Source organism: Malaclemys terrapin, chromosome 4, assembly GCF_027887155.1.
Source record: "Malaclemys terrapin pileata isolate rMalTer1 chromosome 4, rMalTer1.hap1, whole genome shotgun sequence".
Lineage (NCBI taxonomy): Eukaryota > Metazoa > Chordata > Testudines > Emydidae > Malaclemys > Malaclemys terrapin.
The window spans coordinates 1,747,617-1,771,070 of record NC_071508.1 but is presented as its reverse complement, the minus strand read 5'-3'; the positions used below and the strand labels follow the sequence as shown (position 1 = coordinate 1,771,070).

The following is a 23,454-nucleotide window of genomic DNA, read 5'->3' as shown; positions in this document are numbered from 1 at the left end:
GAGAAAATCCACGGCCAACAGGGGTGGAAGAACATTGAAGATCCTCCACTACTGGAGGTGGGACATCAGTGGAGAAGACTCATGCCCATTGGGGACAGAGGAGGGTTGAAGGTCCATGCCCAACTGGTGCTGGAGATCCCAGGGTGGAAGCATGCAGCAGCACCATCCTTGCTTGTTCCTCCAGAGGTCTCACCTCTGTTCTACCGTCTCTGCAGCAGATTACTAGCCTTCAATGGAGCAAGGCAACGCTTCTGCCAGTGGAAACGGAGGTCCTGGAGCCAGCTATGGCCGGAGGACTAAGAACCACACGCACATGAGCTCTGTCTCTGCTTTATTGAAGCCTAGAGCTACCATCCAACAGGACCCTGGGGGGAGGCGGTGGCCTGTAAGAACCTCCATCCCCCTGCTCCCCCCACCCTGGCACAATGTGGATTTTAGCCTCTTACTTTTCAGTTTTGCATTTTTAATTTAAAAAGATATGTTGCTTCGGTACTAAGCCGCGAACACTAGCTGTGTTCATGTGCCCTGAGATAACGGAGACAAGACTGGATTGGGGGGTGGGGGGGGGAGCAGAACCCACCCAGCAGCACCCCTCTGAGGGAGGCCAGAGAAATACAGCCATCCCTTCAACGTGGGAGAACAGTTCACAGCCTGCAACCCACCTCTTAGCTTTCCTTTTGGCCTCAGTTACAGGGTGGGACAACAGAGACACAGAACCCAGAAAGCCTGATGTCTCCTCTCCCCTGTCCCCAAACCATTAGACCCTATCCCCTTCCTAGAGCTGGGGACAGAACCTAGGAGTCCTAACTCCTAGGCCCCCAACACTAACCATTAGAACCTGCTCGCCTCCCTGAACAGGGATAGAACCCAGGAGTCCTTGCTCCCATCTCACCCTGCTGTAATCCACATCATGCTGTGTGGTTGGTTACCCGTTAATGCTTGACTCCTTGTCTTGGCACAGCACAGCTGTCTCAATTGTCCATTTTGTCCACCCATGGTCCTACTCTACCTCTACTACCCTTTGTACTGCTTCCTTAAAAGTTTGTCTATATGGCAATTCAAGCAAGTTTCTAATACTGATCTGGTTTCTAAACCAGTGTGGCTGCCCGCCAGGAATGAGGCTGAGCGGGCCCCATTTACACTGAGCAAAACAATTGGAGAACAAGATGGAATTTAAGAACTGCTTCTGTAAGTTGGCTTCCACCTTAAGAACCAGCTTGACCCCATATACGTTTCCTGGTAAAACCAGATTAGAATCTGGATTAAAAATCTAATTTGGCTATATTGACACACTGCCTCCCACCTGGAATCCTGATTGAGAAACCGTTTAGCTATATTCACACATGCAGCCTCATGATAGGAATCAGGACTGAGAATGAGTTTAGCTACATTACACATGGCCAATTGGAATCCAGATTAAGAACAAGTTTAGCTACATTCACACCTGGCCTCTGGACAGGAATCTAGACTGAGAACGAGTTTAGCTATGTATGCATGCGGCTAACTGGAATCCAGATTGAGAACCAGTTCAGCTACTCCCACAGCTGTGGCTTCTGAATCCAGTTTAGCTTCATTCATACACACACCTCCCTGCTCAGAATCCAGATTAGCTATCCAGGGCCCAGTGAACAGGGATTGGAAAACAATGATCCAGCGCTGCCTCTGTGTTGAGTGGCCCTAAGTTACGTAAGGGGAAGGGGACCAGTAGGTACACCCCAATGCCAGCAGAGGGTGGAAGGAGAGCCCTGGCACTCAACGCCCGGGGCTCCCGCTGAGCACCATAGGGTTAGCAGCAGATGGGACGTGTAGTATAAAAACAGGCTGATGGGGACACAGTCCCCTGCTGGCTATTACTGCACTAGGAGCCGTGACTGCTGCAGAAAGGGGAATACCTGTTCCTCTGCAGGGGGAGAGTGCAGACCAGGGCTCAGTAACAGGAAACACCACCCCACCCCACGCCCAGAGCAGGGAGCAACAGGAAACTGAGGCACAAGCAGCTGAAGCCGCTTGGCCCAAGGATGATGGCAACAACTGAGGAGAGAACCCAGGAGTCCCACTGTAGCTCTTAGATTCCACTGCCTCCTTTCCCCCCCCCCCCCCACCTCCCCCCATGCACACAGCTTCTCCTGGGCTGCCTCCCCCGAGCCCCTAGTCAGTGCAGACCCCAGCATCCAGGCACCGCGTCAGCCCTTTAAAAAGTAGAAAGTATTGCATGGTGTCTCAAAGTCTGTAGGATACCTGGATAAAAGGGGGAGAGGGGCTTCTCCACCCCCTAGCTCCTCAAAATAGTGCCCCCTCGCAGCCCCCCACCCTGCCCCCAGTCCCTACGGGCGAGCACTGCTGGTGATCCAGAAGGATCCAAAGGATCGCAGCCAATAGAAATCCATCCCTGGTGGTCCAGCATGACCCACGGACAGTGGGCATCTGGCTGGAGCTTCGTTAATGGAAGTCTGTGGCTAGTGACCCAGAAGCACCCTCATCAGCCAAAGGGAGTCTATCCAGAGTCTAGCCAATGGAAGTCATTGCTGGCACTGAGAAGAGCCCTCGACCATGGAAATCCAACCCTGGTGATCCACAATGACTCTCAGCCAGTGGGAGCCCTGCTCTGCTGAGCCAGAAGACCCCTTAGCTAATGGGAGTTGATCCAGAAGTCACCAAAACCACCAGAAATCCATCATTGGCCATCCAGAAGACCCCTTGGCCAAAAGGACTGGAGACGGCGCCTTGGCCAATGGGAATCCATTGTTGGCCAACGGGAGTGGATCAAGAAGACATCTTGGCCAATGAGAATCCACCACCGGCCACCCAGAAGACCCCTTGGCCAACGGGAATCCATCGTGTGGTGACCTGGAGGGATGCAGCCACAAGACCACACCATTCCGCGCTGGCTGGCGGGCCCGGTCAGTCCTGGGGGCAGGCATAACTGGTGACCCACAGCAAGTCGGCCACCACCCCCCAGTGGAGGTAGAGGATGCTGACCACCACCAGCACGTGCATGATCTGGTGGCTGTTGAACCAGTAGTCGAAGCGGCCGGGTTGCCAGCGCTCAGGCATGCGGGAGACGTTGATGATGCCCCCCAGCAGGGCCAGGCCATCCATGATGAGATACGAGCGCAGCGAGGAGGGGTGGCCTGTGCCCAGGCCCACCCAGCGCAGGTAGAAGAAGAAGAAGCGGAAGAGGGCCTGCCAGGCGAAGGAGCGCAGGCGCCGCACGTTGGAGTGGGCCGTCACCGCGCAGATGATGGCGTAGCTGGACAGCGCCGTGTAGGCCAGCAGGGCGGCGCTGCGGGGAAGTGGGGAGCAGGCAAGGGTGCAGTAGATGATGGGAAGGGCACCTGCAGGGAGGGGGGGAGCAAAGGGGTTAGAGGTGGGGGGCAACCAGCCCTTTCTCAGCACCATCCAACCCACCCTGTCCCTGCACTGCCCCACAGTGCCACTACCCTCCCCTCCACCCTGGGATCCTCTGCCCTTCCACCGGATCTACCCTAGCCCCAGCACTGACCTTCCATAACCCCCAACCAGTCCCCCCACACCCCCGGCTCTGCCCTCAACCAGTCCCCCCCAGCTCTGCTCCCCATAACCCCAACCAGTCCTGCCACGCCCCCCAACCAGTCCCCCCCCCAGCTCTGTCCCTCCATAACCGCCCAACCAGTTCCCCAGCCCCCCACTCACCCAGCGTGTTGACCATGCAGACCCCGCACATGTCGAGGGTCAGCAGGGTGTGGTAGACGGCCGGGCCCCCCTCGTGGTTCATGAAGAGGTGGTAGAGCACACTGCCCAGCTGGGGCACCACGCAGGCCAGGTAGTGCACCACGGCCAGCCAGCCCACCGAGATCCGCGCCCACGGGATGGACAGGGGCAGCAGGAAGATGAAGCCCAACAGGGGGATGCCTGAGACCGAGACGGGGAGGCTCAGCGGCAGTGATCGGCCATGGGGCACCCCACTCCCCTTGGACAACCCAATCCAGGCAGCGTGTCCCGTCCCCCCCCCCCCCCCCCCCGAGTGCCACAAACTAGCTCCTCCCCTGGAGTCGCCCCAGACCCCCCTCTGCACGGGCACTGCACTCCTCCCCAAGGCTGCATCTTAGGGTTCCCCCAGGATGACCCCAATTGTCTTAGTATCTCTGGGTTCTATCCCAGCTCTGGGAGGGGAGTGGGGTCTAGTGGTTAGAGCGGAGGAGTCTGGGAGCCAGAACTCCTGGGTTTATCCCCAGCTCTACAACAGGCAGAGATGGGAAGAGCTGCAGACAGCCCCCCACACACACACCCAAAAAAAGTCCTTGGAGGGCGGAGAGCGAGGAGCGAAGATGCACCTGGCATCACTTTATCAGTTATTTGCTCTGCATGGTAGGGACAGCCCCAAGGACAGTGAGGTGACCTGACCGACAGCCCCCTGCTGTCCCAGCCCGGAGCTCCCTGCCCCCCAGCTCTGCCAGTGCCTCTCAGTCCTGGCTCCTGGCCGCCCCTGCTCTAACCTACCACACCCCACTCCCCTCCCAGAGCTGGGGAGAGAACCCAGGAGTCCTGGCTCCCAATTCCCACCCCCGGCCCCGGCTCCAACCCACTAGCCCCCCCTCTCCTGCCGATCGTGGCAGGACAGTTACGATCGATAAGCCCTTTGCAGATAACGATAGTGTATGAATACATTCCCACCCTAGTTCACAGCCCCCTTGAGCTTTTCCAGCCCTTCTACCCCACACTCCTGCTTTAAGACTCTCTGAAGGGCCTGCGGCGTCCTGGTTCTGAGGGCAGGGGTCTCCCACATCCTGCTGGAGAGGGCTATCCGACCCCACAATGCCAGGCCCAGATGTCTAGAGGTGACCCCTCCCTCCCCTCCCCTCCCCAGCGCCAAGGGCACCGGGAGCAGAATCAGCAAAGAAATCAGACGCTGAGCTGTTCTGCTGACAGGTGGGAGCACCGAGCCCATGGCACCAGCTTGCCAGCGGCTGCAGAGGGAATATGAACCAGCAGAGATGCAGCCAGCTCTGGGGCGGGGCAGCTGGAGAACAGCCACACACAATGCCGCAGGGGGGTGGCATGCCTGGTGCTTAGAGGCAGCCAGCTCTGGGCAGGGCACAGCAGGATCCCCACTGCTCTCTCATGAGTGGCGCCAGAGCTCAGGTAACGACCTCGGCATCTAAGGCCAAGTGAGACGTTAAATAATCATGATTTACACTCCAGAGACACTTCCCAATGTCAACTTCACATAGAACCCAGGGGTCCTGGCTCCCAGCCCCCCTGCTCTGACCCACTAGACCCCACTCTCCTCCCAGAGCCAGGGAGAGAACCCAGGAATCCTGGCCCCCAGCCCCCCTGTTCTAATCTACTAGACCCCACTCCCCTCCCAGAACCTGGATAGAACCCAGGAGTCCTGACTCCCAGCCCCCCCTGCTCTAACCCACTAGCCCCCACTCTCCTCCCAGAGCCTGGACAAAACCCAGGAGTCCTGGAGACTGGGAAGTCTCTTGAGCCCAGGTGTCTGCCTGGGTGCTACGCAGAGAACCACACATCTTGTGTCAGCCATGGGTGATGCAGGATGGGCTCGGTCCTGCCAGGGGCACCTGTAGGGCACCCAGGTCTAAGCCACTTAGGCAGGGAGCTAAGTGGGGGAGGCAGGCACTGGCCCCTGACGTCAGGGCCCCAGGTCAGCCCTGAGCCCTTAACGAGATCATCGTTAGCAGGAGCAGCGAGCTAAAAGCTGAGGGAGGATCTGCCAGGGGGCAGGGTGCTGCAGAGTGCCCCACCCCAGAGGGGCTGCATCTCAGCGCCAGGCACAAGGTCCCCGTATGAACAGCCGTGTCTAAGTGCCACACAAGGGGTCCTGGTGTAACCAGCCCCCGCTGCCCACCCCAGAGGGGGCTGCATCACAGCACCAGGGAAAGGGAGGCCATTTCCCCTCATGGAACCATGTCCCGCCAGGGCTCCCCGCTCTCAAAATCATTGGGGATGAGAGAGATCAGCTCAGTTCACACGATCCCCTCCTGCATGTCTCCCCCCAATTCCTTCTGGCCTCCACTCCCAACAGGGCTCCGCCAGGCAGGATCCCATTCTCCCCACCAACATCCCTGTGCAGGGGCCCCAGCCCCCCAAATCTCCAGCCCCCCCAGTCCACCCCACAAATTATCAGCCCCTTCCATATAGCCCCAGCCTGCACTTTCCTCTGATCCCCCCATGTCTCTCCACATTACCAGAACCCCATATCCCTGTCCCCCCATACACATCTCCCCAAAATCCTCCTGGTCTCTGCCCCTCACATTCCAAGCCCCCTCCCTCGATATCCCTTCTCTCCCAAAACACAACTCCCCTGACCCACCTGCCCTGACAGGATCAATCCATCCCTCCCCCCAGCTTCTGCGTCAAGGGGGCAGTTCCCCGGCCCCTCACATGGCAGGAAGCATCGATCCTGGCACTGCCAGGCGGAGAACAACAGCAGGAACTGGCGCCAGAGAACTGGCCCCTGGCCATGAGCCATCCACCTCCTTCAGTGAAGGGATCCCTGAACCTGAGACGCAGCCACTTCTGGGGCAGGGCAACTAGTAAAAGCCACACACACCACCACAGGGTATGGGACAGGACGTGAAGAAGCCTGTATCCAATTTAATCTGATTGAGGAATGCAGACGGGAGCTGGGGTTTGGCCCGGACGCCAGGGTTCACGCCCTGACTCTGGAGGAAAGGGCTTGAGGGCTATGAACGAGGCAGGGATCTAAGCAGGGGATTCAACCGGCCAATGACACAGCCCCAGATCCTCACCCGGGAATAGGGACCCCCATATCCTCCAGCAGGGACATAACTGGGGGCAGAATGGATGATCTATGCCAGTTCAGACACATGCATAGTCCTGGCTCCCAGCCCCCGCTGCTCTAACCACCAGCCCCCACTCCCCTCCCAGAGCTGGGGAGAGAACCCAGGAGTCCTGGCTCCAAGCCCCCGCTGCTCTAACCACCAGCCCCCACTCCCCTCCCAGAGCTGGGGAGAGAACCCAGGAGGCCTGGCTCCCAGCCCCCTGCTCTAACCACTAGACCCCACTCCCCTCCCAGAGCCAGGGAGAGAACCCAGGAGTCCTGGCTCCCAGCCCCCCCTGCTCTAACCCACTAGCCCCCACTCCCCTCCCAGAGCCAGGGAGAGAACCCAGGAGTCCTGGCTCCCAGCCCCCCCTGCTCTAACCCACTAGCCCCCACTCCCCTCCCAGAACCAGGGAGAGAACCCAGGAGTCCTGGCCCGCAGCCCCCCTGCTCTAACCACTAGACCCCACTCCCCTCCCAGAGCCAGGGAGAGAACCCAGGAGTCCTGATCTGACCTCTAAACCATCCGGCTGCCTCTGCCTCTTCAGGTGAATCTGCCCCTGAGCTGAGCTGATCCCAGCTAATCCCAGGAGATGTCTCAGGCACCAGGAAGGGGGGGCCGCGGGGATGCTGGAGGAGGCAGAGAAGGTCACGGCTCAACAGGGATCCACTGTCACTCCTGCCCCAGCCAACGGTCCCACCTGGCCCCATAGGCTCTAGGACCAAGGTCCCTGAAGGCCAGGGGTGAGCTCAGCAGGGGATGCAGAACACAGAGACCCTGCTGGGCATAGAACCCAGGAGTCCTGGCTCCCTGCCCGCCCTGCTCTAACCCACCAGCCCCCACTCCCCTCCCTTTCCCTCCCCTCCCCTCCCAGAGGCACAGATGGAACCCAGGAGTCCTAGGAAGCTATTAACTTGATCTGGGGCATCCCCAGCACATTCCTCTGCCACCGATCATTAGGTGGGGTTGCAGGGTAACAGGATGGAACTGCCCAAACCCATCTCCTAGGACCAGGGATGCCCCACCCACATCCCATTCCCCGGGGGCTGGGAGCCAGGACTCCTGGGTTCCATCCCTGGCTCTGGGAGGGGAGTGGGGTCTGGTGGGGCAGAGCGCGGGGGCTGGGTAGGAGCCAGGCCTCCTGGATCCCAATGGCACCTTGGGGGTGAGTTTGTGCTCCGCTCAGCAGATCGAGGGGGAACTGACGTCAGCTGGGCTCCCAGGGGAGCCAGGTGGCACATTCCTGCGCAGGCTGGGTGGGGACCCAGGAAGCAGCTTCTGCTCATGAACTTAGGCCTCACTTGGCATGGTTGCAGCCAAGGGCCTTATCGCACGTCAGAGAGGCCCTGCCCACCCGGAGCTGGGATAGAACCCAGGAGTCCTGGCTCCCAGCCCCAGCAGAGCCAATCTCCCGGGCTCTTCTCCTGCTGGGGGGAACCCCCATGCTCTCCAGATCCCCCGATGTGGGGACTGGCTGCTGGGCAGCCCAGGAGAGGGAACCGACCAGTTCAGGGGCCCAGTGCATCCGTGGGGAATTGGGGACAGCGGTCCAGGGCGGGTCTCAGTGCAGGGGCAGGGAGTCTTGGTGCTGTGGGTTGTAGGAGCTGGGGGATTGGGGTTGAGTCCATGGGGCTCAGGGACTGGGGTATATAGGACCGTGGCATGCTCAACAGGTCGGGGAGTGGGTATGGAGTCAGTGCAGTGGGGATCGGGGGGCAGGGTGCCAGCGCATGTGGGCGGATGAACCTGCAGGGCATGTAGAGGGCCGGTGCAGGAGGGATCAAGGTGCAGGGGAATTGGGGCGCAGGGGGTGTAGGTGGCTGGTGCAGGAGGGGGGGAAATCAAGAGTGCCTGGGGGTCGGGGGGGATTGGGCCAGGGGGGATCAGGGTGCAGTGCTCGGGGTGGGGGGGAAATTGGGCTGGGGGGGAAATCAGGATACCCAGGGAGATCGGGGCCGGGGTGGATCAGGGCGCATTGGGGCACTGCCCAGGGGGATTGGGGTGCCTGGGGCCAGGGGAATTGGGGTGCATTGGGGCACTGCCCGGGGGGTCAGGCCGAGGGGGATGAGGACATGCGGACACTACCAGGGGATGGGATAGGGGTGCCTGGGGGGATCAGGCGGGGGGCGGATCAGGGTGCATTGGAGCATTGCCGGGGGAATTGGGCCTGGGGGGATCGGACCATGCGGTCACTGCCTGGGGGGGGATCAGGCCCGGGGGAAAATCAGGGTGCGGGATCGGGGTGCCGGGAGGGATCAGGGTGCATTGGAGCACTGCCGGGGGGCTCGGGCAGGGGGGATTGGGTCATGCAGGGTTGGGCCTGGGGTGGGATCGGGGTACCGGAGGAGATCGGGGGGGCCGGGCCATGGGGATCAGAGGGTCCGGGGGGGATCGGGGTCCGGGGGGATCGAGGTACGGGGGGATCGAGGGGGATCGGGGTCCGGGGGGATCGAGGTACGGGGGGATCGGGGTCCGGGGGGATCGGGGTCCGGGGGGATCGGGGTCCGGGGGGATCGGGGGGGATCGGGGTCCGGGGGGATCGAGGTACGGGGGGATCGAGGGGGATCGGGGTCCGGGGGGATCGGGGTCCGGGGGGATCGGGGGGGATCGGGGTCCGGGGGGATCGGGGGTCCGGGGCCGGGGGGGATCGGGGGGGATCGAGGTACGGGGGGGATCGGGCACTGCCCGGGGGGATCGGGGCCCGGGCTCACCGTGCGTGTAGATGTTGCCCAGCTCGTTGTGCAGGTAGAAGAGGCTCCGCAGGCAGCCCGAGCCCGAGCTCGCCGGCCGGTAGCCCGTCAGCACGAAGCGGTTGAACTGCAGGTGGGGGGGGGAGCTGGCCCAGTCCAGCAGCCGGGGCCCCCCCAGGTAGGCCATGGCCCGGGGCCCCCCCCCCGCGGTCAGCTCCGCCGCATCCCGCCGCCGCCGCCGCCGCCCCCCTCCGCCCGCCCGGCCAGCGGCAGCCGCGCCCCGCCCCGCCCGCTGTGAGCTCACTCGCCCCGCCCCGCCCCGCCCACCGCCCTCATTAGCATGCCGCTGCCCCGCCCCCTCGCTTGCCTCTGGGCTTCCCCGCCTTCCCCGGAGCAGGGACGTGAAGGTGCCTTTATTTGCATGAGAAATGCCTCACTCTCGATTTGCATGGTGGGGCACCGCCCCTTCATGTGCATACACTTTGCATCCCCCCCCGCCGCCGCCCCCGTTCAGCGGCAGGGAAAGTGGCCGAGCTCGGGCTGCAAGGACTCCCGGGAGCTTTCTTATTTACATAATATATACACGCCCCCTCATTTCCATAAGACAGGCCCGCCCCGCCTTCCTCAGTAGCAGGGAAGTCCCCGAGTGCCCTTATTTGCATAACATATGCAGGCCGCGCCCACATCCTCCGCCCCACAGCCTTTCCGGCCAAATAGAGTCCTTCCTCATTAGCATAAAGCCTGCCGGCCGCTGCCTATTGGACAACAGCGGCGCCCTCTTTTGCTTGATACTGCCAGCGGGGTCGTAGCGGCAGGGTCGCCGGAATTCCATAATTTGAATAATATATGCGGACCACGCCCACGAAGTTCCGCAGGGGCGCGACGGAATTCCCCTGTATTAGCATAATATATGCCCCGCCCCCTCACTGGATGCCGGCCCCAGAAACCAATAGTTCGATTATTTATACAGGCCACGCCCACAGCTTTATTTGCTGCCTTTTGCATCATTTGCATAATACGTAAAGGCCACGCCCCAAGAGCCCGCCCAGAACCTTGCCGCAAATAGGCTCGCCTAATTAGCCTCATGCCCCTTGCTGCCCCCTGGGTAAAACCTGCTCACCCGGGCATTTCAGCAGCAGGCCACGCCCCTTATTAGCATATCATATGCAAATCTATCATGCAGATATAATGTACTTAGATCTTCAGAAAGCCTTTGACAAGGTCCCTGCCCAGAGGCTCTGAAGCAAAGGGCGCTGCCATGGGATAAGGGAAGATGCTCCCACAGGTCGGGAACTGGTTAAGAGACAGGGAACGAAGGGTAGGTCCATTTTCAGAATGGGGAGCGATAGATAGTGGGGTTCCCCAGGGGTCTGTACTGGGCCCAGTCCTTCAACCTATTCATAAATGAGCTGGAAAAGGGGGTCAACATGGGGGGGGGCGAATTTTGCAGCTGATAGAAAACTGCTGACGATAGTTAAGGCCCAGGCAGACTGCGAAGAGCTACAAAGGGATCTCATTAAATGGGGTGACCGGGCAACACAATGGCAGATGGAATTCAGCATTGATCAATGCAAAGTAATGCCCATTGGAAAGCATGATCCCAACTATACATCTACAACGATGGGGTCTAAAGGAAGTGTTCCCACTCGAGAGAGGTCTCGGCGTCACTGTGGAGAGGTCTCTGAAAACATCCACTCAATGTGCAGTGGTGTCAAAAAAGCAAACAGCATGTTGGGAATCATTAAGAAAGGGATAGAGAATAAGACAGAAAATATCATATTGCCTCTCTATAAACCCATGGGACACCCACACCTTGAATACTGCGTGCAGATGTGGTCACCCCATCTCAAAACAGATCTAGTGGAATTGGAAAAGGTTCAGAAAAGGGCAACAAAAATGATGAGGGGTCTGGAACGGCTTCTGTATGAGGAGAGATTAATGACACTGGGACTTTTCAGCTTGGAAAAGAGACGGCTAAGGGGGGATATGATTGAGGTCTATAAAATCATGACTGGTGTGGAGAAAGTAGTTAAGGAAGTGTTGTTTATTACTTCTCATAACACAAGAACTAGGGGTCACCCAATGAAAGTAACAGGCAGCAGGATTAAAACAAACCAAAGGACGTATTTCTTCACACAACACAGAGTCAACCTGTGGAACTCCTTGCCAGAGGGTGTTGTGACGGCCAAGACTATAACGGGGTTCAAAAGGGAACTAGATAAATTCATGTAGGATAGGTCCATCAATGGCTATTAGCCAGGCTGGGCGGGGATGGTGTCCCAGCCTCTGTTTGCCAGGAGCTGGGAATGGGGAACAGGGGATGGATCACTTGATGATTCCCTGTTCTGTTCATTCCCTGTGGGGCACCTGGCCCTGGCCGCGGTCGGTAGACAGGACGCTGGGCTGGATGGACCCTTGGTCTGACGCTGTCTGGCCGTTCTCATGTTCTGATGTAACAACTGGCTCAATAGCATAATAAATGCCCCTCCCAGCGGAAGAGCAGATTATACAGCCAACTGCCTCTGCTCACCTCATTAGCATAAAATTGTCACGCAAAGCAGTTCATTAGCATAAGACCTGCTGGACCCCACTCAGTCCACACTGAATTGTGCCCAGCCTAAACCTCCCTCAACGTGCCATCAGGGTTGGGACCCAGGAGTTCTGGCTCCCAGCCCGCCGCCCTCGCCCAACCAGCCAACCCCACCCCCCTCCTAGAGCCAGGAGAGAACCCAGGCATCCTGGCTCCCAGCCCCGTGCCTACCCCCTGCCTAGAGCCAGGAGAGAACCCAGGCATCCTGGCTCCCAGCCTCACGCCCACCCCTCTCCTAGAGCCAGGAGAGAACCCAGGCATCCTGGCTCCCAGCCCCGTGCCTACCCCCTGCCTAGAGCCAGGAGAGAACCCAGGCGTCCTGGCTCCCAGCCCCGTGCCTATCCCCTGCCTAGAGCCAGGAGAGAACCCAGGCGTCCTGGCTCCCAGCCCCGTGCCTACCCCCTGCCTAGAGCCAGGAGAGAACCCAGGCATCCTAGCTCTCAGCCCCCTCCCCGCGATGCTAATGAAGAGACATTCCCATATGTAAAATAATTTAATCTGGATCATTCTCATATCATCTTTCTTCCTGGTTCAGGGCATGTTGCTGCGGGTCCCCCAGGGGGGCATTCGTGCACCCCACATGGGACACAGCACCCCCTGCAGGGGAGCTACGCCTCATCCACAGATCCCTCCCCCCTACTCCCCACATGTGTCCATAGGTGCCCCATGGCACAGAGCTGCTCTTCGCCATCTGCTGGAGGGAAGGCCCCGTGTCCCATCCCGTGCCCCCCGACCCAGCCAGTCCCCTGCCCTGGGGCTGTATTGGAGCCACTTCTTTCAGGGGGTCAAACCAGCATCATCGTCAAGGGGTGGCCGTCGCGTTAGGCACTGGGGGGGCACAAACCCCATTTTGGGGTACATCTGTGGGGCCCTGGGCAGAGCATTAGACAGGGCCACCCACCCCACCTAAGATGCCGTCTCCGGTGGTATGGCGAGGCAGTGGTTGTTTCAGACTCTGAAGCAGACACCCCATTTTGGGGGGCGGGGTCCATTCGTAGGGCAGCGGAGCTCCAGGGCAGCATGAGACGCTGGGGATTGTGATCCCCATTTCTGGGGGTCTCTCTGTGGGGCTCAGGGACAGCAGACAGTGGGAGGGGCATGAACCCCCAGTTCTGGGGTCTCTGTGGAGTTGGGGGCTGCAGGGGGCAGCAGACCCTGGGGGCACGAATGCTCGTTTCCGGGGTCCCCCCAGCTCTCCTCCGAAGCAGTGGTTCTGCGGTTGCCCCCGGCTCTGGAGGGGAGTCCTGCGGGGCTCCGCCCGCCCACCCAGCTCAGCTGGGGGACAGGAGCGACTTGAGGGAGGACTGGCTGCTGGGCGCCAGGTTCTCGTAGCTGTGACACAGGCAGGTGCAGTCGGACGCGGCCTCGTCGTCGGAGCCGGGGAGCGGACGGGGGTGGCGGGAGCAGATCAGCACCCCCGTGTGCCGATAGGCCACAGCCCAGGCCTCCCCGCCCAGGCACTGGCATCGGCACCGGGGGCCCGCAGCGGAGGAGAAGGAGCCGGGCAGCCCCCCGCTCTTCTTCTGCACAAACAGGCAGGTCCTGCGGAGAGAGACCGGGCGCAGGGGGGACAGGGTGCTGCAGTGCTGGCGGCTGCCACTAGAGAGCAGTGCAGCAAGCACTAGCCCCACTCCCCTCCCCTCCCAGAGCCGGGAGAGAACCCAGGCGTCCCGGTGCCCAGCCCCCCATGCTCTAACCCACTAGACCCCACTCCCCTCCCAGAGCCGGGAGAGAACCCAGCAGTCCTGGCTCCCAGCCCCCCCCTGCTCTAACCACTAGTCCCCACTCCCCTCCCCTCCCAGAGCCGGGAGAGAACCCAGCAGTCCTGGCTCCCAGCCCCCCTGCTCTAACCCACCAGCCCCCACTCCCCTCCCAGAGCCGGGAGAGAACCCAGGAGTCCTGGCTCCCAGTCCCCTCTGCTCTCACCCACCAGCCCCCACTCCCCTCCCAGAGCCAGGAGAGAACCCAGGAGTCCTGGCTCCCAGTCCCCCCTGCTCTAACCACTAGCCCCCACTCCCCTCCCCTCCCAGAGCCGGGACAGAACCCAGGCGTCCCGGTGCCCAGCCCGCCATGCTCTAACCACCAGCCCCCACTCCCCTCCCAGAGCCAGGGACAGAACCCAGGAGTCCTGGCTCCCAGTCCCCCCTGCTTTATCCACCAGCCCCCACTCCCCTCCCAGAGCCAGGGACAGAACCCAGGAGTCCTGGCTCCCAGTCCCCTCTGCTCTAACCACCAGCCCCCACTCCCCTCCCAGAGCCAGGGACAGAACCCAGGAGTCCTGGCTCCCAGTCCCCCCTGCTCTAACCCACCATGCCCGTCCCAGGATCTCACCTCTTCCGCAGGTGGTATGAGATGATGAGGAGCATGAGGAGGAAGGCCCCTGAAGCTGTGTACATCATCCAGCCTGGGAGAGAAGGAATAGGTAGAGATTATGTAGGACCTACAAAAATGGCTGACAAAGCACAGTGTTTGTGAGTACGGGCAGTTGAATGCTAGCTGGTGGGCGAGACCCTTGGCAGGGTATGGAAGTGCAGCAGGGCCGGAATAGGGGTCAATGGAGGGGAGAGGCCCTGTGTCCCATTCCCCTGCCCCCAGAGCCAGCCAGTCCCCGACCCTGGGGCCGGATTGGAGCCAGCGCCCCCTGGAGGGGAAAGGCCCCGGGTCCCATTCCCCACCTCCTGCCCCGATGGCCATGTCGTCGGCGCTGCGGGTCCAGCTGGAGTTGACTTGGTCCGTGAAGGCTGGATGCAGCAGATCACTGGGCAACGTCTGGGAGTCACCCTCCGAGGTCTCCAACACGGGGCCCTTCACCCCTGGACAGAGAGAGTCAGCTGTGAGCCCCCTAGCGCCGCCCCGGGGACCAGCAGGTAGGGACACCAGGGGAGAGCGCTTCCTACGGAGCCCCCCTGCCCCACACCCTGCCGCACAGCGCCCCCCAGCGCCCCCCGGGGGCCAGCAATCCCTGCGAGGGGAGAGCGCCTCCTACGGAGCCCCCCTGCCCCACTCCCTGCCGCACAGCGCCCCCCAGCGCCACCCCGGGGGCCAGCAGTCCCTGCGAGGGGAGAGCGCCTCCTACAGAGCCCCCCTGCCCCACTCCCTGCCGCACAGCGCCCCCTAGCGCCGCCCCGGGGACCAGCAATCCCTGCGAGGGGAGAGCGCCTCCTACGGAGCCCCCCTGCCCCACACCCTGCCGCACAGCGCCCCCTAGCGCCGCCCCGGGGACCAGCAGTCCCTGCGAGGGGAGAGCGCCTCCTACAGAGCCCCCCTGCCCCACACCCTGCCGCACAGCGCCCCCTAGCACCGCACCGAGGCACCGGGGCCAGCCCTTACGGCCAGGGGAGAGCGCCCCCTAGGGAGCCCCCCGCCCTGGCGCTCTCTGGGGGGATTAGACGGGAGGGGATTCCCTGGAGGGAATTTTCCCGCATACCTGCTGCCAAGCAGTGACATCCACACCCCAGCCCCCCTTCCCATGCAGGTGTTCAAGCGCCTAATTACAGACCCCGGCTCCAGCCCCCAGGGCATCATTAACAGCACCTGGGCTGAGGATCCGAGTTCAAAGGCAGCCCTCCCCCCCCCCCAAATCCAAGAGCCTGAGGTGGCTACAGTTTATGAACCCAGCCGCCCCACCCCAGAGGGGCCGCATCTCAGCGCCGGGCGAGGGATCCCCATAGGAACAGCTCCCGCTCCCCAGATCCAGCCACATCGCTCACCCCGGTAGGCCACGGCGAACCCCTGGGCGTGCAGGAGCTGGTCGGAGCGGAAGCTGAGGAAGAGGACGTCGGTGGGGAGGAGGAGGGCGGGGCCGGGGCGGTGATGCCCGTCAAACTGAGCCAGGAGGCGGCGGCTGCGCCCATCCCGCAGCTCCAGCCGGTCGTTGGGGTCCCGGATCTCGAAGATCTGGAAGCGGAGCTCCACGGCGCTGGAGCCCGGCGGGCGCAGGACCCAGGAACAATTACTGTCGGGGCCGTAGTCGTCCGGGAAATCCGGGGAGTAGATGACCCCGGAGGGGGCACTGAAGTTCCCCTGGCAGGCCCCCACAGACACTGGAGGGGGGGAGAGCAGTGGTGAGCTGTGGAGGGGAGGCCAACCGGGCTGAGGTGCAGAAAAGGTTAATGATCTGGGAGGATGGTGATCTTCAGCACAGCGCCCCCTAGCGCCGCACTGGGGCATCGGGGCCAGTCCTGACCGCCAGGGGAGAGCGCCCCCTGCTGATCCCCTGCTCCCTGCAGCAGCGCGCTCCCTAGCGCCGCACTGGGGCATTGGGGCCAGCCCTGACTGCCAGGGGAGAGCGCCCCCTGCTGATCCCATGCCGCTCCCTGCAGCACAGCGCCCCCTAGCGCCACACTGGGGAACTGGGGCCAGCCCTGGCTGCCAGGGGTGAGTGCCTCCTACTGATCCCCCGCTCCCTGCAGCACAGCCCCATCTTCCCTAGATTCCCCCCCTTCTCCCTCCTCCCCAGACCCCGCTCACCGTCGTAGACCCCGATGCGGCCGTCCCCCCCGCACAGCTCGCTGGCCTTGCCGAAGCAGACCTGGTCGCATTCCACGGCCCCCACGGGCTGGGCCCACCGCAGGTCCCCCTCACTGCCGCAGAAGCAGGCGCATCCAGCCTCCACGCCGGCGAACTGCAGGGAACAAAGGGTTACATCCACCTGTCCGGCCGCCGCCCCTCTAGGGGGCACCGGCTGCCACCCGACCCCAGGGCAGGGGCCTGGCTGGCTCGGGGAGGGCCGGAGGGGGGGTTACCTTGTACCCTCGCTTCCGGCAGTATCGGATGCAGACTTGGATGGTCAGTTTGCTGGAGGTGCCGCTGCTGCCGCTCAGTGCCGGGGGGTTGCCTGAGTCCAGGAAGCAGCCGATGTACCCAGGCACTGAGGGGAGGAGAGACGGGGTTAGGGTGTAACGAGCCCCCCCCCCGCTGCAGCCCGGCACCCCTGCCATTCCCTCCCTGCCACGGCAGGGCCCGGCGCCCCCCCGCCGCTCACTGTGGCAGCTGGGGATGTCACAATATTTCCAGTAGATCCCCTCCTCCGTTTCAAGGACGTAGCACCAGGGCTGGACGTCCCCGTCCGGGTTCCGGCAGGCGTTGTGGCTGCCCAGGCCCCACTCCCCGTTGGGGTACTTGGCCGTGTTGTAGGCGTGCTTCTGGGTCTGGTTCCAGTAGAGGCAGGGCTGGCCCCGGCCGTCAGGGGATGTGTGGTTCTGGGCCCCCCGGTAATCGGCGCCGTTCACCGTGAAACACTCGGAGGGCGCTGGGGGAGGAAAGAGAGAGGGGTTAGCGAACCCAGGAGTCCTGGCTCCCAGCCCCCCCCTGCTCTAACCACCAGCCCCCACTCCCCTCCCAGAGCTGGGGAGAGAACCCAGGAGTCCTGGCTCCCAGCCCCCCCCCCCCCGCTCTAACCACCAGCCCCCACTCCCCTCCCAGAGCTAGGGAGAGAACCCAGGAGTCCTGGCTCCCAGCCCCCCCCCCCGCTCTAACCACCAGCCCCCACTCCCCTCCCAGAGCTAGGGAGAGAACCCAGGAGTCCTGGCTCTCAGCCCCCCCTGCTCTGACCCGCCAGACTCCACTCAAGACTGGAGGTCTTCCTGGTGGATGATACTTTAGTCAATACACACGTTATTAGGTTCAATACAGGGGGTCACTGGGCGAACGTCTCCTGCCTGGGTTATCTGGGAGGTCAGATGAGATGGTGCCTTCTGGCTTTAAGACGTTTGAAATCAATGGAAGATGAGGGTTTGCATGGAGAATGGACGATGGGGAAGATGGGGGGATGGAGCAGGAGATGAAGATTAAATTAAAAATTAAATTAAATTAATGGAGATATCCCATCTCCTAGAACTGGAAGGGACCTTGAAAGGTCATCAAGTCCAGCCCCCTGCCTTCACTAGCAGGACCAACTACTGATTTTGCCCCAGATCCCTAAGTGGCCCCCTCAAGGATTGAACTCACAACCCTGTGTTTAGCAGGCCAATGCTCAAACCACTGAGCTATCCCTCCCCCTGAGATAAAAGATGTTAGAAGTTGGAGGGAAGGATGGACCATCGGTGAAGAGGTTCATCCCAGAGAGGACACCTCAAAGGTCTGGGGAGTGGAGGGACGGGCAAGCTGGAGACATGCTCCCATCTCCGGACGGCGCTTCTGGAAAACCCAGCCGAGGACCTGGCATCAGCGCCGGAGCCCTTCAAAGGCGCGAGAAGTTGGGGGGGGCCTTCCCAGGGGGGTTATAATTAACGATTGGGCGTGACGACGCTGCCCAGCAGAGAGCCAGGGCTCAGGGCTCCGGCTTGCCCCAAGATGAATCAGAAGACGCATCTAGCTATGGGGCGGTGGCGGAGTTAGGTGTGCCGGGACCGGATTACAGAGCGCTTTGTCAGGGAGGATCCAGCCCCGGGTGAGATAGGCCCCGATGGGTTGGCTCCATCTCCGCTGGGAGAACAGACAGTCTGGATGATCCTGTCCTGATAGCGAACAGGTAGATCAGCATATGAACAGCAGGTGATTACCAGGTAATGGTTAGAGCGGGGGTGGGCTGGGAGTCAGGACTCCTGGGTTCTCTCCCCAGCTCTGGAGGGGAGTGGGATCTAGTGGGTTAGAGCAGGGGGGGTTGGGAGCCAGGACTCCTGGGTTCTCTCCCCAGCTCTGCCAAGGGAGTGGGGGCTAGTGGGTTAGAACAGGGGGGAGCCAGGACTCCTGGGTTCTCTCCCCGGCTCTGCCAAGGGAGTGGGGGCTAGTGGGTTAGAGCAGGGGGGAGCCAGGACTCCTGGGTTCCATCTCTGGCTCAGGGAGGGGAGTGGGGTCTGGTGGCTAGAGCAGGGCAGGTGTCTGACAGCAGAGCTGTGGCAGGGCGGGGAGGGATCCGGGCCCATTTCATGGCCTGCCACATCTGGAAGGGCTGCGACAGCTGCTGCTGGAACAGCTGGAGTGCCTCCCTTCCCGAGAGATGCTGGTCTGGGAGGGCGTGGGGGCGGGCAGCCCTGCCACACACCACGTCAACAGCACAGGAAACAGGATGTGGGGGCCATGACAGCCCTTAGAGCACAAGGTGAAGAAGACCCCACTGCCCTCCCAGAGCCGGGTAGAGAACCCAGGAGTCCTGGCTCCCAGCCCCCCCTGCTCTGACCCACCAGACCCCACTGCCCTCCCAGAGCCGGGGAGAGAACCCAGGAGTCCTGGCTCCCAGCCCCCCCGCTCTGACCCCCCAGCCTCCCACCCCTCCCAGAGCTGGGAATTCTGTCCTCTGCTCTGGGAGGGGAGTAGGATCTAGGGAGTTTGAACAGGGGGAGGTGGGGGGCTGGGAGCCAGGACTCCTGGGTTCTATCAAATGCCCCAATGGGGCATCCCAGCAAAGATGGAGATGCCCCATTGGGGCCCATCTAGCCCATTCCTCCTCCCCTCTGGGGCAGGATCAGCCCCCCTAGTCCTGTAACCAGACCCCCCCCCACACCTCCCCGTTTCAGCGCCTCCGCAGCAGACACAGGGCTCTGGGGACCCGTCCCACCTGTTGTCATGCATGAAAATAGCCGGCGTTATGATGGACAGGTGGTTGGGGGGGCGGCGCCATGGGGGGCTCGGATCCCTCACAAGGGGCTTTGTGGGGCGGGCGCGGAGCCTGCCGCAGGAGGCGATAGGTTTCCTGGCGCCTGGCAGCTGGTCCAGGCAGCTGTCTGCAGCCTTAACTCCCATCAGGGAGCAGGGCAGTGGTAAGAAATGGGGTTCACCCTGCAGGGGAGGGAAAAAGAGGAAGGGGGAGCCAGGACTCCTGGGTTCTCTCCCGGCTCTGGGAGGGAAGTGAGGTCAAGTGGGTTAGAGCAGGGGGGGCTGGGAGCCAGGACTCCTGGGTTCTATCCCCAGCTCTGGGAAGGGAGTGGGGGCTAGTGGTTAGAGCAGGGGGGGGCTGGGAGGCAGGACTCCTGGGTTCTCTCCCCAGTTAATGGGTTAGAGCAGCCAGCTCTGGTCTATGCCAAGCAGAGATTCCCCAAACTGGGCACCGTTTCCAGACATTGGTTCTGGGTTATAAAATGTGGCATCTCCTGGATCCTGGGCTGCCCTCTCCCCGGGGCAGATGGGGTCTGACTTTCCGTTGCCTGGGCTGCCTGACAAATCGATTTGTGGGGACTCCCCAAACCCCGCCAGGGGCTGGCAGCCCCCACTCCCTCGGGATACTCGGCAGGCCGGAGCTGCCACTCCCACAGAGAGCGGGGGGGGGGCACCCCTCCCCTGCTCCCTGCAGCACGGCGCCCCCTTCCCAGCCCCACAGCACTGTGTGTTACCCCATCTGCCTGCCAAGTCGTGACCCCACCCAGCCCTGCTAAGCCTGTTTCTTTCGCTCCGCACATGGTGCCTTGGCCCTCGGCTACACCCTCTGCAGAGCCTGTATTGTCTGGTCCCGTCGGGCCCCAAGGCAGGGGCTGGCTGGCTCGGGGGGCTGGGGCCTGTCCCCTCTGGGGGGCCTGGCAGCCGTGTGGGGAGGAGGGGAAATTGGCTGGTCTCTGGCTGGTGGGAGGTTGGCAGGCCCGGGATCCTCCTTCCACAGCTGACAGCCCTCTGCCCAGCCCTGCCCTCCTCCTCCTCCAGGGGCGCCCACGCAGGAGGGGATCTCTGGGGAGCGGGGACTTGGGGGTTACGGCCCCCACCTCCCAATGCCCCCCTGCAGGGTGTAACGCTACCCCCCTGCCCTTCATCTATGCCCCCAGGTCAACCCCTGGATGGGAACTGACGCACAGAGATCTCCAGGGAGAGAACCCAGGAGTCCTGGTTCCCAGCTTCCCCCCCTCTAACCACCAGACCCCCCTCCCCTCCCAGAGCCAGAACCCAGGAGTCCTGCTTCCCAGCCCCTCCCCCTCCTCTAACCACCAGACCCCACTCCCCTCCCAGAGCCGGGGAGAGAACCCAGGAGTCCTGGTTCCCAGCTTCCCCCCCTCTAACCACCAGACCCCCCTCCCCTCCCAGAGCCAGAACCCAGGAGTCCTGCTTCCCAGCCCCTCCCCCTCCTCTAACCACCAGACCCCACTCCCCTCCCAGAGCCGGGGAGAGAACCCAGGAGTCCTGGTTCCCAGCTTCCCCCCCTCTAACCACCAGACCCCCCTCCCCTCCCAGAGCCAGAACCCAGGAGTCCGGGCTCCCAGCCCCCCCTGCTCTAACCACCAGACCCCACTCCCCTCCTAGAGCTGGGGAAAGAACCCAGGGGTCCTGGCTCCCAGCCCGCCCTGCTCTAACCACTAGACCCCACTCCCCTCCCAGAGCCAGAACCCAGGAGTCCTGCTTCCCAGCCCCTCCCCCTCCTCTAACCACCAGACCCCACTCCCCTCCCAGAGCCGGGGAGAGAACCCAGGAGTCCTGGGCTCAGAGGCAGGGACTCACCTTCTCCCTGGAGCCCAGCCGAGCTCCGGAGGACCAGAAGAAGGAATCCATGAATCCAGAACATCTCGACTCCAGGCGGCCCCGCCAGAAGCGGGAGCCAGCGCAGGGATCTGCCCCCTTATCCAATGGGGCCGCCAGGGCGGGGGCAGGGTGGATCCAGTGCTCCTGGGATCCCAACAGATCCAGTGACCCCCGGGGAGTCTCTCCCAGGTCAGTGCAGGGGGGGGAGGAAGCAGATCCCCAGGGCAGATCCCGTATCTGGGGGAGGAGTGGGATCTACTTTCCCCAGGGCCGGTCCTGGGAGATCCAGGATCCCAGTGGATCCCGAGTCCTGGCCAGGCTGCGGTCCCAGTGGATCCTGTGACAGGACGGATCAAGCCCCGGGTGGGAGCTGAAGGGAACGTGGGCTCGGGTCCCAGGTGGATCCTTTCATGAGTGGATCCCAGAGGATCCCGTCGGGGATCCCACTCCTGGTGAGCCTGGCCCCGGGGCTACGTGCTGATCGGAGCTCGGGTCCTTGTGGTTTCCCAGCCACTGAGCGGGTCGCGGACCCACTGGATCCTGTGCTGGGTCCGGTCCGGTCCGGTTCAGCCCCCGGGGCTCGGATCCCGGCCCCGTGGATGCGGAGAGGCCGGTTCTGGTCCGGAGCCCCGTGGAAACGGTCTCCGCGCCGGCTCCGCTCCGGAGCCCCTGCCCCACCTGCCCTGCCCCGCGATGGGGGAGCGGGGGGGTGGCGAGTGCCGGGCTAGGGGGCGGGCAGGGTCCGATGCCCCGCACTAGGGGCGCGCAGCTCCCCGCTGGGCTCTGCCTGCTCCATTCGCCCGTCTCCAGCCCCGGTCCTGAGACACGGAGTCTCCCCGCCCCCCCGGGACGTCCCAGCTCCCCCCCCCTCCGCCCCCACGGGGAGGGCCCAGGCCGCCTCACATCTCCCGCAGCCCTTGAAACCCGAGCCCTGCCTGGGATGCCGGCCAGGCGGCTGGGAGCGGCAGCCATCCGCCCGGCCCCAGCCCGGGGAGAGAACCCAGGCGTCCTGTCCCCCCCCCCAACCCACTAGACCCCACTTCCCTCCAAGCCCGGGGAGAGAACCCAGGCGTCCTGCCCCCCCCAACCCACTAGACCGCACTTCCCTCCGAGCCCGGGGAGAGAACGCAGGCGTCCTGCCCCCCCCCCCCGAACCCACTAGACCCCACTTCCCTCCGAGCCCGGGGAGAGAACCCAGGCGTCCTGCCCCCCCCCAAACCCACTAGACCCCACTTCCCTCCGAGCCCGGGGAGAGAACCCAGGCGTCCTGCCCCCCCCAAACCCACTAGACCCCACTTCCCTCCGAGCCCGGGGAGAGAACCCAGGAGTCCTGCCCCCCCAACCCACTAGAGCCTACTTCCCTCTGAGCCCGAGGAGAGAACCCAGGAGTCCTGGCTCCCAGCCGTCCTGCTCTAACCCACTTGACCCTGGTCGGATCCAGTCTGGGCTAGCAGGGGGCTTCAGATCGGGAGTGAGGGGCACCGGCAGAGCTGGGGGGGCAGGGCTGGGCTGGCAGGGGCTGTGGGTCGGGAGTGAGGGGCACTGGCAGAGCTGGGGGGGCAGGGCTGGGCTGGCAGGGGCTGTGGGTCGGGAGTGAGGGGCACCGGCAGAGCTGGGGGGGGACAGGGCTGGGCTGGCAGGGGGCTTCAGGTCGGGAGTGAGGGGCACCGGCAGAGCTGGGGGGGCAGGGCAGAGCTGGGCTGGCAGGGGCTGCGGGTCGGGAGTGAGGGGCACCGGCAGAGCTGGGGGGGGACAGGGCTGGGCTAGCAGGGGCTGCGGGTCGGGAGTGAGGGGCACCGGCAGAGCTGGGGGGGCAGAGCTGGGCTGGCAGGGGCTGCGGGTCGGGAGTGAGGGGCACCGGCAGAGCTGGGGGGGGACAGGGCTGGGCTAGCAGGGGCTGCGGGTCGGGAATGAGGGGCACCGGCAGAGCTGGGGGGGCAGAGCTGGGCTGGCAGGGGCTGCGGGTCGGGAGTGAGGGGCACCGGCAGAGCTGGGGGGGGACAGGGCT

General features: G+C 63.0%; 2 protein-coding genes across 4 annotated transcripts; both read right to left on the bottom strand.

The window, feature by feature from the left end:
- Window positions 1–314: 314 nt before the first annotated feature.
- PAQR4 (progestin and adipoQ receptor family member 4) lies at window positions 315–9,708 on the bottom strand. 3 transcript variants are annotated; one of them, XM_054027744.1, is made up of 3 exons: window positions 9,497–9,708; window positions 3,673–3,891; window positions 315–3,335 (listed from the first exon to the last, which is right to left on the bottom strand). In XM_054027744.1, the coding sequence occupies exons 1-3, from the start codon at window positions 9,660–9,662 to the stop codon at window positions 2,902–2,904; spliced, it is 819 nt and encodes a 272-aa protein (XP_053883719.1). In that variant the 5' UTR covers window positions 9,663–9,708; the 3' UTR covers window positions 315–2,901. The 3 variants fall into 3 exon arrangements, with proteins under 3 accessions (XP_053883719.1, XP_053883718.1, XP_053883720.1); XM_054027743.1 differs by lacking the exon at window positions 9,497–9,708 and adding an exon at window positions 7,300–7,524; XM_054027745.1 differs by lacking the exon at window positions 3,673–3,891.
- A 2,837-nt stretch (window positions 9,709–12,545) lies between these two features.
- KREMEN2 (kringle containing transmembrane protein 2) lies at window positions 12,546–22,263 on the bottom strand. The gene is made up of 8 exons (XM_054028163.1): window positions 21,426–22,263; window positions 17,050–17,316; window positions 16,811–16,935; window positions 16,536–16,689; window positions 15,776–16,108; window positions 14,741–14,878; window positions 14,397–14,469; window positions 12,546–13,607 (listed from the first exon to the last, which is right to left on the bottom strand). Exons 1-8 carry the CDS (start codon window positions 21,487–21,489, stop codon window positions 13,337–13,339), a joined length of 1,425 nt encoding a protein of 474 aa, XP_053884138.1. The 5' UTR covers window positions 21,490–22,263; the 3' UTR covers window positions 12,546–13,336.
- Window positions 22,264–23,454: the final 1,191 nt, after the last annotated feature.